This window comes from Thunnus maccoyii, chromosome 11 (assembly GCF_910596095.1).
Source record: "Thunnus maccoyii chromosome 11, fThuMac1.1, whole genome shotgun sequence".
Lineage (NCBI taxonomy): Eukaryota > Metazoa > Chordata > Actinopteri > Scombriformes > Scombridae > Thunnus > Thunnus maccoyii.
Window position 1 is genome coordinate 27,747,955 of NC_056543.1, and position 15,267 is coordinate 27,763,221.

The 15,267-nt window shown below is 39.8% G+C and overlaps 1 protein-coding gene across 1 annotated transcript in view; it reads left to right on the forward strand.

Annotated features, from left to right (window-relative positions):
• The window catches only part of LOC121906606 (C-type lectin domain family 10 member A-like), a 67,341-nt gene that overhangs the window by 39,911 nt on the left and 12,163 nt on the right, over positions 1–15,267 (forward strand). The window contains exon 4 of the mRNA XM_042425533.1: positions 13,408–13,554. Coding sequence (XP_042281467.1) covers positions 13,408–13,554 — 147 coding nt within the window. The remainder of the gene's footprint in view (positions 1–13,407; positions 13,555–15,267) is intronic.

Below are 15,267 nucleotides of genomic sequence, written 5' to 3' on the forward strand. Positions count from 1 at the left end.
AGAAACAAGTGAAACAAATGGCATCATAAAGAAATATCTTTATAATGTTTATTGTGCAAGGCATTTACTATGGAGTAAAATGTTTTGAGGAATAAATCTCTTTCCGCAAATGATTCAGTACATTCCATTCACCCAAAAGATTTTTTCGAATAATTTGTCTGTGAATGTCACATCATTGCAGAGCAAACGTGGAGACCATGAAGCCGGGACAGTGGGAAACCATTATCCCATGGTTTGCACCTCTATGGCTGCAAACCAGCCATAGAGGTGTTATTTATTGGCTTTTATTTCCTATAATAACTCCATGGATGCAGCGGGTGCTGTGAAACTAGCGGCGTTGTCAAATCAAATATGACGTGTGGCACAGCAGCATCAGCTGTACGGTGTTTTGTTACACTCTGTATTTATGATCTCTGACGGATAAACATAAGTGTGTTCATGAAAACGTATGTATTAACTTTTAATTCACTTCACAACGTGGCATTATGTGACAGAAATATGCACATACATTATTATCTGCCAGACTTATAAAGACGCAGATACACCTGGTTCTGTTTTTTTAATGTCACACACTGTGGAATCACATGCACGAGCCTCATTTGCTGTCACAGTGAGACAAAAATGGATGTAAAGGTCTTTATACCTCCGTTTGTACGTCAACAGTTGTGTCCGTTCCGCTCATCAGACCTCAGTGAGAATTACGCATAGGCTCTCCAACAGCTGATCATTACGCACGGCTGCTGTGGATATTTGAAACGACTTTACCCCTAATTCATCACATTTTTCTGCAAACCATCACCACTGTAAAGTGTCAGTCATCATTATTAAACATCAGAAGAATGATAAATGATTTATTGATAGAGCTCGTGTTGAAACGGACTTTACAAAGTGCTTCAAAACAAAATGAAGTGATCGTTAACAGAGAGATGATGCTGAAATAAACAGAATGATGCTTTAATAAGGTTTAATAATTCACCTTTGAATTTTACTGAGAGCTGTTCTCAGCGCACATTCTTCCTGTATAAATAGCATAGTTGTTGTGAAACAGCCATATACTCCTGTGATTGGCAGGTTCGTTCAGCTCCAGCTCGTGAAATAAAGGGACCTTCCACACACAACACAGTAAAGTGCCATTCATATAAAACTCGCGGGCCGCACTAACATTAAACTTTCATATCAAGGTGGGGGCCACAAAATATCAGCCCGAGATTGAGACCCATGCGTTAGTAACACGCTACAGTAAGTTTAGCATGTTACAATGCAAAATGTGCCAAAATCACTTTACTTAGAGCAAACAACCACCTATAGTGACTTATAACCAGCTTGTAATGTATTATATCTACCTATTCCTCAGGAATTTCATTACTCCACTTAAAGCACTCAGTGACCAGTTAGAGTAGCTTATACTCACATTATAATGCATTACAAAATGATTATAATGTATTCCAACTATGAGAATTTAAAACACTATGACCCTTGCACAAAAAATGTCAGCATGTGACCAGATATTAAGTATTATGATACTTAACCTTATTTTTTATGTGTTATGATTATTGTTATAAAGCATTATGAATATTTATGAGTACTTATAAGTATAATTATACAGTGCTATAAGCAGAGTATAATGCATTATGAATATGTTTATAATGCATTATAGACACTGGTGTCAAAGAAGTGTTACCCAAAAGGTTATGTGTATCACACGTAATCAACTTTGTTCAACCCTGAAAATTGCCACTAAAATGATCTTGAAACAAAAGTTTCCACATCACTCTCGGGTAACTGCACACTTGACCAGGATTGGCTTCTAAACTACTTGTGATGTCACAGATCATGCTGGCAGGTTTCTCACCTTTAACTCAGATTTAAGGTGAGAAGCACAAACATCCAAATGAAGCAACAATAAGCAAAACACATTTTTGATTGGAGAGGGATTTTAATGTTAATAAATAAACTAGTTACATTTACAGTAGACTTTTAGAAAAGTTTTACTTCTCAACCAAATATACAAAAGATCTTAGCCTGGACACTTTTAACATTCACACACATGCAGCTGATATCATATTTAATGCTGATGTTTTGCACAAAGTACCACATAAAATAATCATTAATATCACTCCTTCAAGCTGACGTAAAAGTGAATGCACATAAACGCTGATGTTTGTCCAAGTGCTAATTTTTCTGATAAGTTTGTTTTTAATTAGTTATTTGACTATATAAAAAGGGGTTGTGACAGCCACACTCAAACCACTGTCAGGCAGTGGAACAGCTGAGTGGGCGTGTCCCACGGGCTGTCATCTCGCCTCCCAACCATAGACGGTAAAAAAATATGGATGTAGTCATCATGACGTCACCGATTGGTTTGTGGACTGCCGTTTTGAAACCTTGTGTTTAGCGATTTGACACTGAGTGGTCACTCGTGGTATTGCAGCAAAAAAAAATCCCCTGCAGCCTAAAAAGTATTTTCCCCATAGACCACCATTGTAAAAGAGGGAACTGTAAAACTGTTAGCAGGACACTTTGAACTGCAAACAAGGTCAATTATGTATCTTTCTATTATGAATTTTTGATCCATGGAGGTTTTTCATTTGTAAAAATTTACTTGAGCCAAGGAAAGCCATATAAAAATCGGTGACATCGTCACAATGTAAAGTCTATATTCAGTGGGCTGCACAACATGGAAGGGTGCCATTTTTGGTCCGGTAGCTCTTATAATACATCCATGCTTGCTCCTGACTCTACTACACAGACTCGAGCTCCAAATGACTTCACACAAGCAAGATGGCAGCTCCCTGAAAGGAGATATTTTGGCTTCACTTTTGCATAGAAGTAGGAAGTGGAGACACATCATAATGCAGCTTCTTTGCACTATTTTTGCTTAAGACTATTTTTATACTGCCCTCCTTGTTCTGATGGGTGTCATGTGAAATAATAAGTAACTACTAATTTGTGGTAGTACTGGACTTGTATCTGTGAGGAATCATTAGATGAAGCATTAGTCTGGGTTTGATGACACAATTTTATCCTACTCTTGGTTAAGGCTGTTTGGATTCATCCTCCATTGTATAAATTATGCACATTAGGGGTTCATGCACTGAAAACAGTTTTTGAAACCAGATATTGACAAATAGAAGGACATAAGCTGTGTCTACTCTTTAATGTCTCTTTAACATGTTTTACAGAGAAAACTTGTCCCGCAGGATGACGTATGTTCAGTTTTACTTGTTATCTCATCTCCACTAAATCTGGTTCTTGGGAAAAAGGCAGAAAAGACTGCAGAGCCAGAGGAGCAGATCTGGTGGTCATAGACAGTTATGAAGAACAGGTACTCTGCGTGTGTGTGTGTGTGTGTGTGTGTGTGTGTGTGTGTGTGTGTGTGTGCTGATAATGTTGACTGTCTACCCTGTACTGTACATAAGACATGTATGTCCTGGAAGAGGGTTCCCTCCTTTGCTGCTCTTTATTTAGGTTTCTCATGTGTTTTTTTCTCATCCATCAGTGTTTAGCCTCCTAACCCTCCCGATTGCTTTATGCACAAATTCCAAAAGAAAAAGCTTGGGGGACTGGACTGGTTTGGGACAGCTTGGAGTCAGAGGACCTGATCCCCACTAAGCCCTTCTCCAAGTAGAAAGTTGCTCCTCAGACCCAGTTAAACAGACCCCTCCTGTAGATGTGGGGCTGTTCTAAAGGGGATCTGACCTACAACAGGCCAGCCACCTCTTACAGGAGTGGTGGCAGCCTAAAGACAATGAAAGCAGGGAGGAGGAGAAGCGGAAAAGAGCTAAAAAATTAAGAATAAAAAAAGAATAAAACAAGCAAATAAACAAAATTGAAAAGAAAGGAGACAAAGGAAGGGAAAATAAATAAAAATACATAAATACATCAAATATTCTGACCTGACCTGACCTGCTCCAGATCCACCAGATGGTGCCTGCCCTCTAAGATTGTAGCTGTGTTATTTTTTTTATTTTTCTCTTTCGGTCTTCCTTTGGTTAATACAGTCTCCTCCTTTTTGTTCTCTTCCCCCTTTTTATCTTTCACACAGAAAACCCACCCACTCACACAAACACACATACACACACACCTACCTACACACATGCATACTACAATAAGATAATCTAAGCCAAACATTATGCTTTGTTTTGTTTATTTGTTTGTTATATTGTTGTTGTTGTTAATGTTTTGTTTTTTTTTCTTTTGTTTTGGTTTGTTTAAGTTAGTTGGTAAGTAAGTTCTCCCTCTTGTCTTCTGCTGTCATATGTGTCTTCATGTTAGTCACTTGTGTTGCACTATAAACAAAAAAAAAATCTAAGCAGACACAAATAAGCTGATTTTGAGCAGAAAAAAAGCAGTTTTATACACAATATGTGTATGGATGGAAAAATCACCCAAACATCATAAGCCGATAAAAACGTATGTGCACAGTGTACAAAAATGAGTTCCACATTCATTGTTTGTTTTGTTATGTATTTTGGCTAGTTGGAAAGTAGAAAATACAATAAACAGAACACAACATATTAATTGACCTTTTAAAGTTGTTATGGCGAACTTGGCCAGCGGTTGCCTATTTACACTCTCAGCATACATTGAACAGTAGAATTCATTTGGAGTTGTGTTTCTGACAAATGTTACTCCCAAAAAAAAATCAAAGTGTTTGACTTTTTTCCTGCTATGTTATTGTCCACAGAACAACACTGGGTGTCAGCATGGAAGGTTACAAAGTTTTACAAACCTATATTGTCTCAAAATAATCACAGTGTGTTGGCACATAACCAAAAACTACAGAGGCGTGTTTATGACTGTGTTGAGATTGACAGTCATGAATCTCATTCTCGTTAACTACTGGGTGATGAAGCAGCCTGATAAAGGAGATTGAGATCCGAAATGGGGAGAAGAAGACTGTGCGACAATCAGAGCTTTGGTGACAACTACAGACAACTGGAACGATCTTTCGTGTGATGCTTCGATGCAGTCGATCTGTGAGGAAATCCTTAGCATTGACATAGAATGAGTTTTGAAATAAAAATTTTGTATAAAAATACTTTTAAAATATAAACTACTAGTGCAGTGCCCCCTCAAAACATGCCAGTTGGGAATGAGCCGATTGTTTATTATTTCTCTAGAAACACATATATATGTATCAAGTGACAAATGTATCAATTAAAATGATAAGGAATTAATACCTTAAATGGTTTAAATCCAGACAGAAACTTCAATGAGACTAAACTGAGGCTGAACTGTAGAGGCAGCTTAATTCTGCTGCCAATGAAACGTGTCTGTGCTCCTATTGGCTAGTTTTGCTGCCTCTGCTTCTGTTTTTTTCTTGTGTGTGTGCTTGTTCTTCTCTCTCAGGCAGTTTGACTGAGCAGGGAACATGCCTTTGTCCCCCTCAGCAAACTTTATTCAAAGTTTATTAATATTAAATATGTCACATGTCCAAATTGCACCAAATTCAACACTGCATGTCCTTGGATCCCCAGCAATACACCTGCCAAGTGTGAATTCGATTGAACAGTTCTCGAGATATGTGAAAGACATACATACATACAGACAGACAGACAGACAGATTCCTTGCTTTTTAGTCAGATGAACTGTAGTGCCCATTCAAAACGTATCTGAGACATCCAGCACTAAGTCTTCAATGTACATGCCAAGTTTCATGCACAGTACACAGTTCAATAGTAGATCTTAAGTCTCAACTTTTTCAAGTTATTATCACTACAGATGTAATCCCACCTCCGACCACAATGTGGGTTGCAATGGCAGAGTAGCACTGTCTGTATTTCCACTCCTTGACTCCACGTGCAGAAGAAGAAGCAGAAGCAATGTTGTTTATGAGGTATATTTATATATTTCTAGAGAACCACTCATCCAAACAACCTCAGCAATACACCTGCCAAGTGTGAAGTTGATTGGATGAATGGTTGTCGAGACACACATAGATACAGACAAAGATTCCTTCCTTTATAGTTAGATAATTGTGCAAATGGCTTTTATTAATCAGTGTTCTTGTATCTTATTTATTTATTTATTGGGACCATGTACAGTGTCAAACATAAATGTTTTTATTTGATGTAGTGTACCAGAGGTTTTCATCTACAGTCCCTTCGGCAGGTCACAATTAAAACATATAACAGAACAATAACAAACAGTACAAAATAACAAACAGGTGGATATTAACTTCCTTTTTACTGGGAAAAATAACTGCAGGAACAATTTTAGCAGGTGTGTGTCTGAGTGTTTGTGTGTGTTGTCATGGGCTGAAAACAACTGTTCATAAACAGAAAACTAAGCTGACTTCTCCAAACTATATTAAAGTTACCAAATGCACTACTGAATTTAAAAATCTCAACTGAAGCTGGTTCCTCCAAAACTAACTATACATATAAGTAAAAAAGGGAACAAAGAAGAGAGAAAAATCTGTAAATGAAAGATAGAACGTGCAGTGAGTTCAACTTGTGGTTTGATCTAAACCTCAAATTCAGCACTTGCTGGGGCAGCAAGTGCAGAAAACAGCAACCACATTACAACAAAATATCCTGGAACAGTACTCCCACATCTCAAGCCGTGGAAGAAATCTCTACTGAAGTGACTGTATGAAATAGATTCTTCCTCCATACCTCTATCTCACAGTATTTCTTCTGATTATCAGCACACAAAACTCAAAAATGTGAAAATACACTCACCTAGAACCACTAAGACATACTTTAATGGGTAAATGAATATGCTGGAAAAGAAAGTATCAAACATATCTGTATAATATTCTTGTAATATCATTTTTGAAATATAGAATAGAATAAAATATAACCATGTAATGTAACATTTAAAAGGAAGTGATTCATTTAAAACATCTGCAGCGATCTCTCCCTCAGTGTGTAGAAAGTTTTGGCTTTTGGCCTCGCAGTTGACAGACGTGTGTCTGTGCATGTGTGTGTGTGTTTGTGCAGATAGTGGTCTGACCAAAGTTCCTGTTGTGTCTGTGGCTGAAGATGATAAGTTGATATAAGGAGTCAAGATGAGGTGCTGACGAGTCATGTCACCACAAATTAGACTGTTGTTTGTCATATCAATGTCTGTCTCCATTACAATGTCCTGATGTCAACTCCATTTTTGCAAATATTAACAGGCTATGTTTGCATGATTTATTTGTTTCATTGGGTATTATACAGTAGAGTATTGCACTGCATATAGCTTTCTAATGTTCATGTATTGTTGCAATAATTATAATTGTTCTTACTGTATAAAACTTTATCTTGACTGACTGTGTTGTTGTATTTTGTAGATTAGCTTGTTTTTAAAAGACTTCCTCATATAATACACCCACCATATAATAACACTTACGAGTCTCACGTTTTACCAGCAAGACTCGTGTTTTAATGCTGTTTCATTGTTTCATTGTTCATTGTTTGTGATGTGAAAATATTACTTCCATCATCGGCCAATGAGGAAATTCCAACACTCAGTCGGCCAAACAATGGTGTTACTTCATCACTCACTCACTCACAGACAACCGTGGTTATATAGGGCTGGTCTGTGGCTGGTCCAGCCAAAAACTGTGATGGAGAGACAGTGTCATCTTCTACAGTACATGTACAGCAGCCAGTGCTACACAGCTGTCCTTTTCAACAATGGAAGAAATCTACGCCAATGCTGAAGATATGAAATATATTGATACCAAACATTCAACAATTCAGACAGGTAAGAATATTCAGTCAGACAGAGAGGCTGACAGACTGAGCTGTGAATAGTATGTTTTAATTGTATGATTGATTGGATTCACTGGTCTTTTCTCTGTTCAGGTCCGAAGACTTCAGAGAGGAGATTTCATGGAGCTGTTCTTGTCTTTCTGGGGCTGCTGAGTGTTTTCCTGCTGGCTGGATTCATCGGCCTCGGCGTCTACTGTGAGTCTGGTTAACATTCAGAAGTTTAAGTCAGACTGAACTCATGATTATAGGAGCTGATTATTCTACTCTGAAAGATGATGTCCTGACTTTGTTCTGGTTTGCGTTGGTCTTAATTACTGTTTAAATTTGTTAAAGTGTCATAAAAATACAACATTGACTACAATATACACATTTTTAAATAGATGAGATAAAAAGATTTTCCTGAGGAATGTGACTTTTTTTCAAATATTTTAACAAAAATTCACATCTTAGAGAGAAGTGACAATTCTTTTCTCTCCAAGATGTGAATTGAGTGATTGTACAATCTGTATTTTGTCATTGTTTTATCATTGTACATATTGCCATAAATGTTTGTTGGCAAACTAATGAATGACTGAATGCTCCATAGTACTGTGGTAATAATAGAAAATGACCTACTGTGTGTCAGAGTTGCACCAGAGATAGAGAGAGAGATATTTAATAGACTGATTTAAAATCATGATTATCAGCTGTCGTCATGGGGCAAAATTAGGAAACAATTGGACTTGTGTTGATATTGTGTAATATTACATGATATGAATTTATAAGGTATTTGCTGTTTCGACAGGCTTGTCCGGGACAAGTGGGTTGAGTGGAAGAGAAATTTAGTTGCTCCACTGGACAAGTTAAAGTCATTTAAAAAACGTGTCTTCACGTTATGTGCAGTGTTTCCACTACCATTGCCTTATCCCCCGCACCTCCCGAAAGAAACAAATAAAAACAAATGTAACGTATACTTGCAGCTAAATGCACGTAAATGCCGTTTAGCCACCTCTCAAATTCAGAAATAGCGTTTACGCAAACTTTAATGACTTTACAACTGTTAGCTCAGACTGGCTTCCTACTGCAGCTTGTTACTGTTAACATTGACCAACAAAGCACCATGAGCTCCTGCTACGCAGGTGTTCAAAACAAACAAACCCTCCGCGTTGAAGCTAGCAGGCAGACTGGAGCCGCTTTCATGAGACAGACGAATGAATCAGAGTTCAGAAGATCATATATGACATTAACATGTGCGGCATCAAATAATAATGTCAGACAAAAGACAACAAAGAAGTTAGAAAAGCTCTTCAATGAAACAGAAGTTTTTTAAATTGACATTGCTGACGCATTCCCACCATGTGTAGTTTGTCCACAATTACCGTAATTAACACCACACCAGTTAAAGTTGTGCATCATGCTCTGTCAGATTTTTGAAAGGAAGTTTTTTATATTTCCAGAGTGAGTGAAGGAATCAGGAGAGAGGAGACAGAAGTGAGGAAGCAGGATGTAAAGGTAAAGGTGTTGAAAGAAAAACAAGGAGAAAGTAAAGAACTGATTCAAGAAGGAAGAAGGTGCAACTGTTTGATGTAAAGAAAAAGTTTAAGGAGGAAAGAGAAACACATAAAAGCAGCCCAGGCATCAGGTGATGGAGAGACATGAACACATTCAAAGCAGGAGGCAGAAAAAACTAGTAAGGTCTAGATGAATGACTGTTCTGGTAAATATTTTTAAAAACACAATCTGTTATCCAAACTAAAGGACATCCTAACAAACAAAAGTCAAAGTACAAGATTAAACCCTGCTATAAAAGGACTCACAGATCTTTAATACAGGTAACGTTACTAACACCACACAACAGCTCTATTAACATGATGTTTTCCTAAGCTGTTAAAAGGTTGTTGACCTCAGTAACTGTTGTAAACACAGCACTAAAACTAACAGATAGTTTCAGTTATTAGTCAACAAAATGCTGATTCATTGTTCATCAGACTGATTCATCTATCAGTCAAACTGTTGTCTTGATTTGGCTTTAGGTTTGAGCAAATGAATTCCCCATAAGTCAGTTTTGTTATTTTGTTATATTTCAAAAACTGATCTGTATTCAGGACCATATACACCGTGTGAGAATCCAGATTTGTTTTTAAGATCAAGACTGATCGGTCCATCTATCCATCCATAAAGCCTCCATTTATTTATGTGTTGTAAATAAATATTGTTAATATTTAAAAATTAGGTAAATAAATATTGTTGATATTTATTTACCTAATTTTTGTGCACTTGTTTCATTTCAAGGAGGGAAGTAATGGCTTCAATAAAATTCATAAATTGAATTATTCATATGTTGACACTGTTTGCTGTCAACTGTTTGTTCATCTGAATTCTGCGTTCTGCATTTGCAAACAAAATGAAAAAAGTAAATTGACAGGTGACTTTTGTGCCTGGACAAGTGAAAGGTAAATTTACTTGTCCGATGGACAAGTGCCTCAGGAGGTTAATGTCAAGCCCTGCCTCATTGAAATGACTAAAAAGCAGAGGCTTCAGAATTTGTCAAGACAGAGTGGGTCAAGGCAGGCAGGACTCAATTTTCATGAAAAAGGTAATGCAGTCAAGGCTGACTCACCTTGGTATTTTCATGGCCAGAGGGAGTAGAAAGAACCCATTATCATAAACTATCATGTACATTATAGGTAGGTTGGTTTCAGAGGTTGGTGACAGTCGTGGCTAATCACATTCACATTCACCCTTTTTGTCCAATTTAAAAGCAGGACTCTCCCTGACATGATGCAGTGTTTTCTAGGAGATAACCTCAACTCATACTCTTACCCAGGAAGATTTTCATCAGACTGTCTAATGTTTCTACAAAAAGCAGCGTATGCCATCATTTGAAATATACTATATCTGCATAAAAGTCTACACATAAGGGCTTAAAGTTGAATTTCTGGATATTGAAAATAAGATGGTCAACATGATGCACCATTTGACTTAAAATCACAATCACCCACACACTATCTACATTTGCAGTTACAAATCCTACTGTAACGCATATAAATAAAACTAAAATTAAAAACATCATTACTATACTGTAGATTGTATTATCTTGTTTTCTTTTTTTAAATTTATTATTATTATTTACATTTAGTTCTTTTTATTTAGATGCAGCTGTTTTCACATGCAAAAAGAAATACTGGGAACAATAAAATTGCCTTTTCAATTCTACTTTCCATTAATTGGCAATTATCATAATGATCTTTTACTATCCACAAAATGCGGATTTTATTTTTTCGGTCATATCATTATAAATTTTAACCATCAGTGCTATGTGAACAATTATCATTCTATTTCACTTCATCATGCTGGTCAAAGCAGCCCCATGTCTATTTGTCCAGATTTTGCCCAACTCATTTAAATGAAGAGTATAAAGAATAAACCAAGGATCACTATAATTAGTCTCTGATGCTATTTCACTTGTGCTCACATCATCCGCCTGCTGCTCTGACTCCAGGGCGGCTGCTGTGTCTTCTTCCCTTTCCTCTCCAGCACAGCTAGCCTCTCCCACTCCACTTATCTTCAGGCTGGGTCTCTCCTCCTCCCTGACGCAGCTACTTCCATCTCCAGACTCAGCTGCTTCTGTCAGGACATGTTGTGTTAGATTTTAAACAAGCTAATAATTGGATGTTAAAGTTAAAGCTAGGTGGTAGCTGACATAGCGTGACACACCAAAACATTTTTTGCATTGTAGGTAGGGAAAGTAACATTGTTTTCAACCACTATGTCAAGGAAAATTATGAAGATAAAAGATAAGCTTTTATGTGGCTCACAAATACTATATAAAGTTTTCACAAATATGTACTTTTAAAAATTAGGCCAGCAGATTATTTATTATTTATTTTATTCAGAAAAATGCATACTGTACTTTTTTGAATATATATATATATAATTGGCTATATATTATATATATATGTGTGTGTGTGTGTGTGTATACATATATATATACACACACACACACACACACACACACACACACACATATATATATATATATATATATATATATATTATAGGCCATCGCCAGAAGAAATCGCACAGTCTATGTCTGCCTTACCCAAACTACCTATAAGCCTAATCATACTAAATCAGACATGGCGAGTCCAGCCACGTCTGAATCCTAAAGTTGAAGAGACTTCTTTGAGAACCTGGAATCAGTGTTAGGGTATATGACTGAAGAGTTGGTGCCTGGCTTTGCAACTCAGCTGAAAGAGAAGCTGCACGACTACAGGAAGGGGACAAAACCCTTTGACAGCAACTTGAACAGGCTTTAGCCAGAGCAGAAGCGCTGCAGGCTCAATGTAATGCACCAGATGAGGGTGCTAGTGAGCCTCCAGAAGAAGGAGGGAAAGCTGAGTTGAAGGGAAAGAGCGAAAGGCTAGAACAATCCCTCCAAGAATGTAATCATGAGCTTGCCACAACAATAGATCGACTTGACAGGCCTGATAACCTCCTTAAGTGGGCAGTATAGGAAATAAAAGAACTGAAAGCTAAGGTCGGAGTCTATGCCAAATTTAGAGAAGCTGACCAAAAGTACATACAAGACATACGATAGCAACTACAGATAGCCAGGGACGGAGCTAAGGTGTCCCATCAGCAACCTGAAACCAAAGAGGAAGAATTGGTAGATGTTAAAGGAGAACTACAACATTCTTTTGAATCAGGTCAAAACCAACAAGAGCCTTTTAATGAAGCTTTCCATGAGGAAAGGAAAGAGGTAAGACCCCCTAGGGGCGTTCAAGGAGGCTTGTCCTCACCACTGCTCAGTGGTGCATGAAGCCACCTGTGCGGCCCATAGAGCAAGCGCACTAGTGACTTACGCCGGCCAGGCCGGCTACTTCTGGTTTAGCCCTCTGGCTAACTTGAATGGGGATAAAATAATTCAATCGTGCAGCTCTTCTAGACTTTTGAAATGTGATTGGACCGAACGGATCAAATTATGAGAGTGAAACCAGTCATTTCACAGGGGTTGTGACGCTCAAAAAATGTATCCACTGATTTACAAACGTCTCTCTCACAATGTTAGTCGATGGAAAAAATCTTTTTGGGCCAGTGTGCATCTTGTGATGTTGCAATTACCCGGTTTGGCCACTATGTCAAATTTACTTCAAAGCCCAGCACTCTTCCTGTATCCAGTTTGCCCAGTGTTTTCCCTCCTGTATTCTCAGCCTGCTTTTCCCTCCACTCTTCCCTTCTCACCTGCCTGCATCATCTTCATTAGTCCTGCCCTTTTCCCAGAATTTTCCCAGCCTATCAGCTTGTTTTACGTTCTTCTGTTTCATCTCCTCATTCCCCTCACTCGAGTTTCTCTGCCCATCTGCCCACCTGCACCTCATCTCCTCATTATTTCAGTTAGTATTTCAGTCCTGTGTTTCAGTTCAGTCTTGTTGGATCCTTTGTTCTGTAAAGTTCTGCTCTGTTCAGTCTGGTTTTGTTTTGTTCCATTTTGCTGTGCCTGCACACCTATATCCTTCTTAAAGAGACTTCTTTCAGTTCGGTCTGGCTGTTTTGTCCTGCATTTGGGTCCACCTGCTCCGCTACTCCTGACAGCTATTTGCTTTAAAATGATACTGGAAGCTGTAATTACTGAAAATGTACATTTTAAAAGTTTTAAAATGGTATTTGAGATGAGTGACTAAATATACATAAATGTGACATGTCTTTTGATTTATTTCAGACTCCGTTATCATGAACAACCTGACTGAGGTTCTCCAGGACAGTAATAACAAGCTTTCTTCCGTGTCTGAAGAGAGAGACCTGCTGCTTGCCAACCTCACTGAAATAACTAAAGAGATGGAAAAGCTTCAGAGTTTGTCTGTACACAGTGAGTGACATCTGTGGCTATACAGTACTGCCCAGCACTGTTCCTGTATCCAGATCTCTTTATACATCCATGGGAGGTACCAGCTTGAGTTTGCCCTGTGTGTTTCCTCCTGTATTCTCAGCCTGCTTTTCCTTCCACTCTTCCCTTCTCACCTGCCTGCATCATCCTCATTAGCCCTGTCCTTTTCCCAGTGTTTTCCCAGCTTATCAGCTTCTTTTCCGTTCTTCTGTTTCATCTCTTAATTCCCCTCACCCATCTGCCCACCTGCACCTCATCTCCTCATTAGTTCAGTTAGTATTTCAGTTCTGTGTTTCAGTTCAGTCTTGTTGGATCCTTTGTTCTGTTAAGTTCTGCTCTGTTCAGTCTGGTTTTGTTCTGCTGTATTAAAGAGACTTCTTTCAGTGTGTTCTGGTTGTTTTGTCCTGTGTTTGGGTCCACCTTGTAACGGGTATAGGATGGACCCAATCTCCATCATCTGTAGCTTCCCCCAAAGAACGATTCTTAGCTGGCTGGTCAGGATGACACCGATGAAAATCAGCAATGAGGTTGGGGTCGGCGATGAAACGAGCAGGAACCCAGGATCTCTCTTCTGGGCCATACCCCTCCCAGTCCACCAAGTACTGAAGGCCTCTCCCCCGCCGGCGGGAGTGCATCAGGCGATGCACCGTGTAGACCGGACCCCCGTCAACAATGCGTGGAGGAGGTGGTGGCGGTGCTGCAGGGGCCAAGGGACTGTCATGGACCGGCTTCACCTTGGAGACATGGAAGGTAGGATGGACGCGCATAGAGCGCGGGAGCTTCAACCGTACTGCAACGGGGTTGATGACTTTCTGTATAGTGAAGGGTCCAATGTGTTTAGGTGCCATCTTCCTGGATTCCACATGGAGGGGCAGGTCTGGGGTGGAGAGCCACACTCGCTGACCCGCTTGGTAAGTAGGTGCAGGGGTGCGGTGGCGGTTGGCGGCGGCAGTGTAGCGGTCCACAGACCGAAGGAGGATGGAACGGGCCCGGAGCCAGGTTCTGCGGCAGCGGCGGATGAAGGCTTGGACGGACGGGCAGGAAACCTCCTTCTCCTGGGTGGGGAACAACGGTGGTTGATAGCCGTATGCACATTGGAAAGGAGAGAGGCCGGTGGCAGAGCAGATGAGGGAGTTGTGGGCATATTCTACCCACAACAGCTGTGAAGACCAGGAGGAGGGGTTCTGGGAGGCCATGCACCGCAGGGCCGTTTCCAACTCCTGGTTCATGCGCTCCGTTTGCCCATTGGTCTGAGGGTGGAAGCCGGAGGACAGACTGGCGGTGGCACCCAGGAGACTGCAGAACTCTCTCCAAAAAACAGAGGCAAATTGAGGCCCACGGTCTGACACCACATCGACAGGGAGGCCTTGAAGACGGAATATGTGGAGCAGGACCAACTGAGCAGTTCTCTTGGCTGAAGGGAGCTTGGGCAGAGGCACGAAGTGGGCCATTTTACTGAAGCGGTCCACAATGGTCAGGATGACAGTATGGCCTTCAGAAGAGGGAAGGCCTGTCACAAAGTCCATGGAGATGTGGGACCACGGGCGGTGGGGAACAGGAAGAGGCTGCAGAAGTCCTGCTGGGGCCCGGCGGGAGGTCTTGTGTTGATTACAGACTGGGCAGGCTTTGACGAAGTCCTGGGTGTCCTCTTTCAAGCTGGGCCACCAGAAGCGCTGGAGGAGGGCGTGCTGTGTC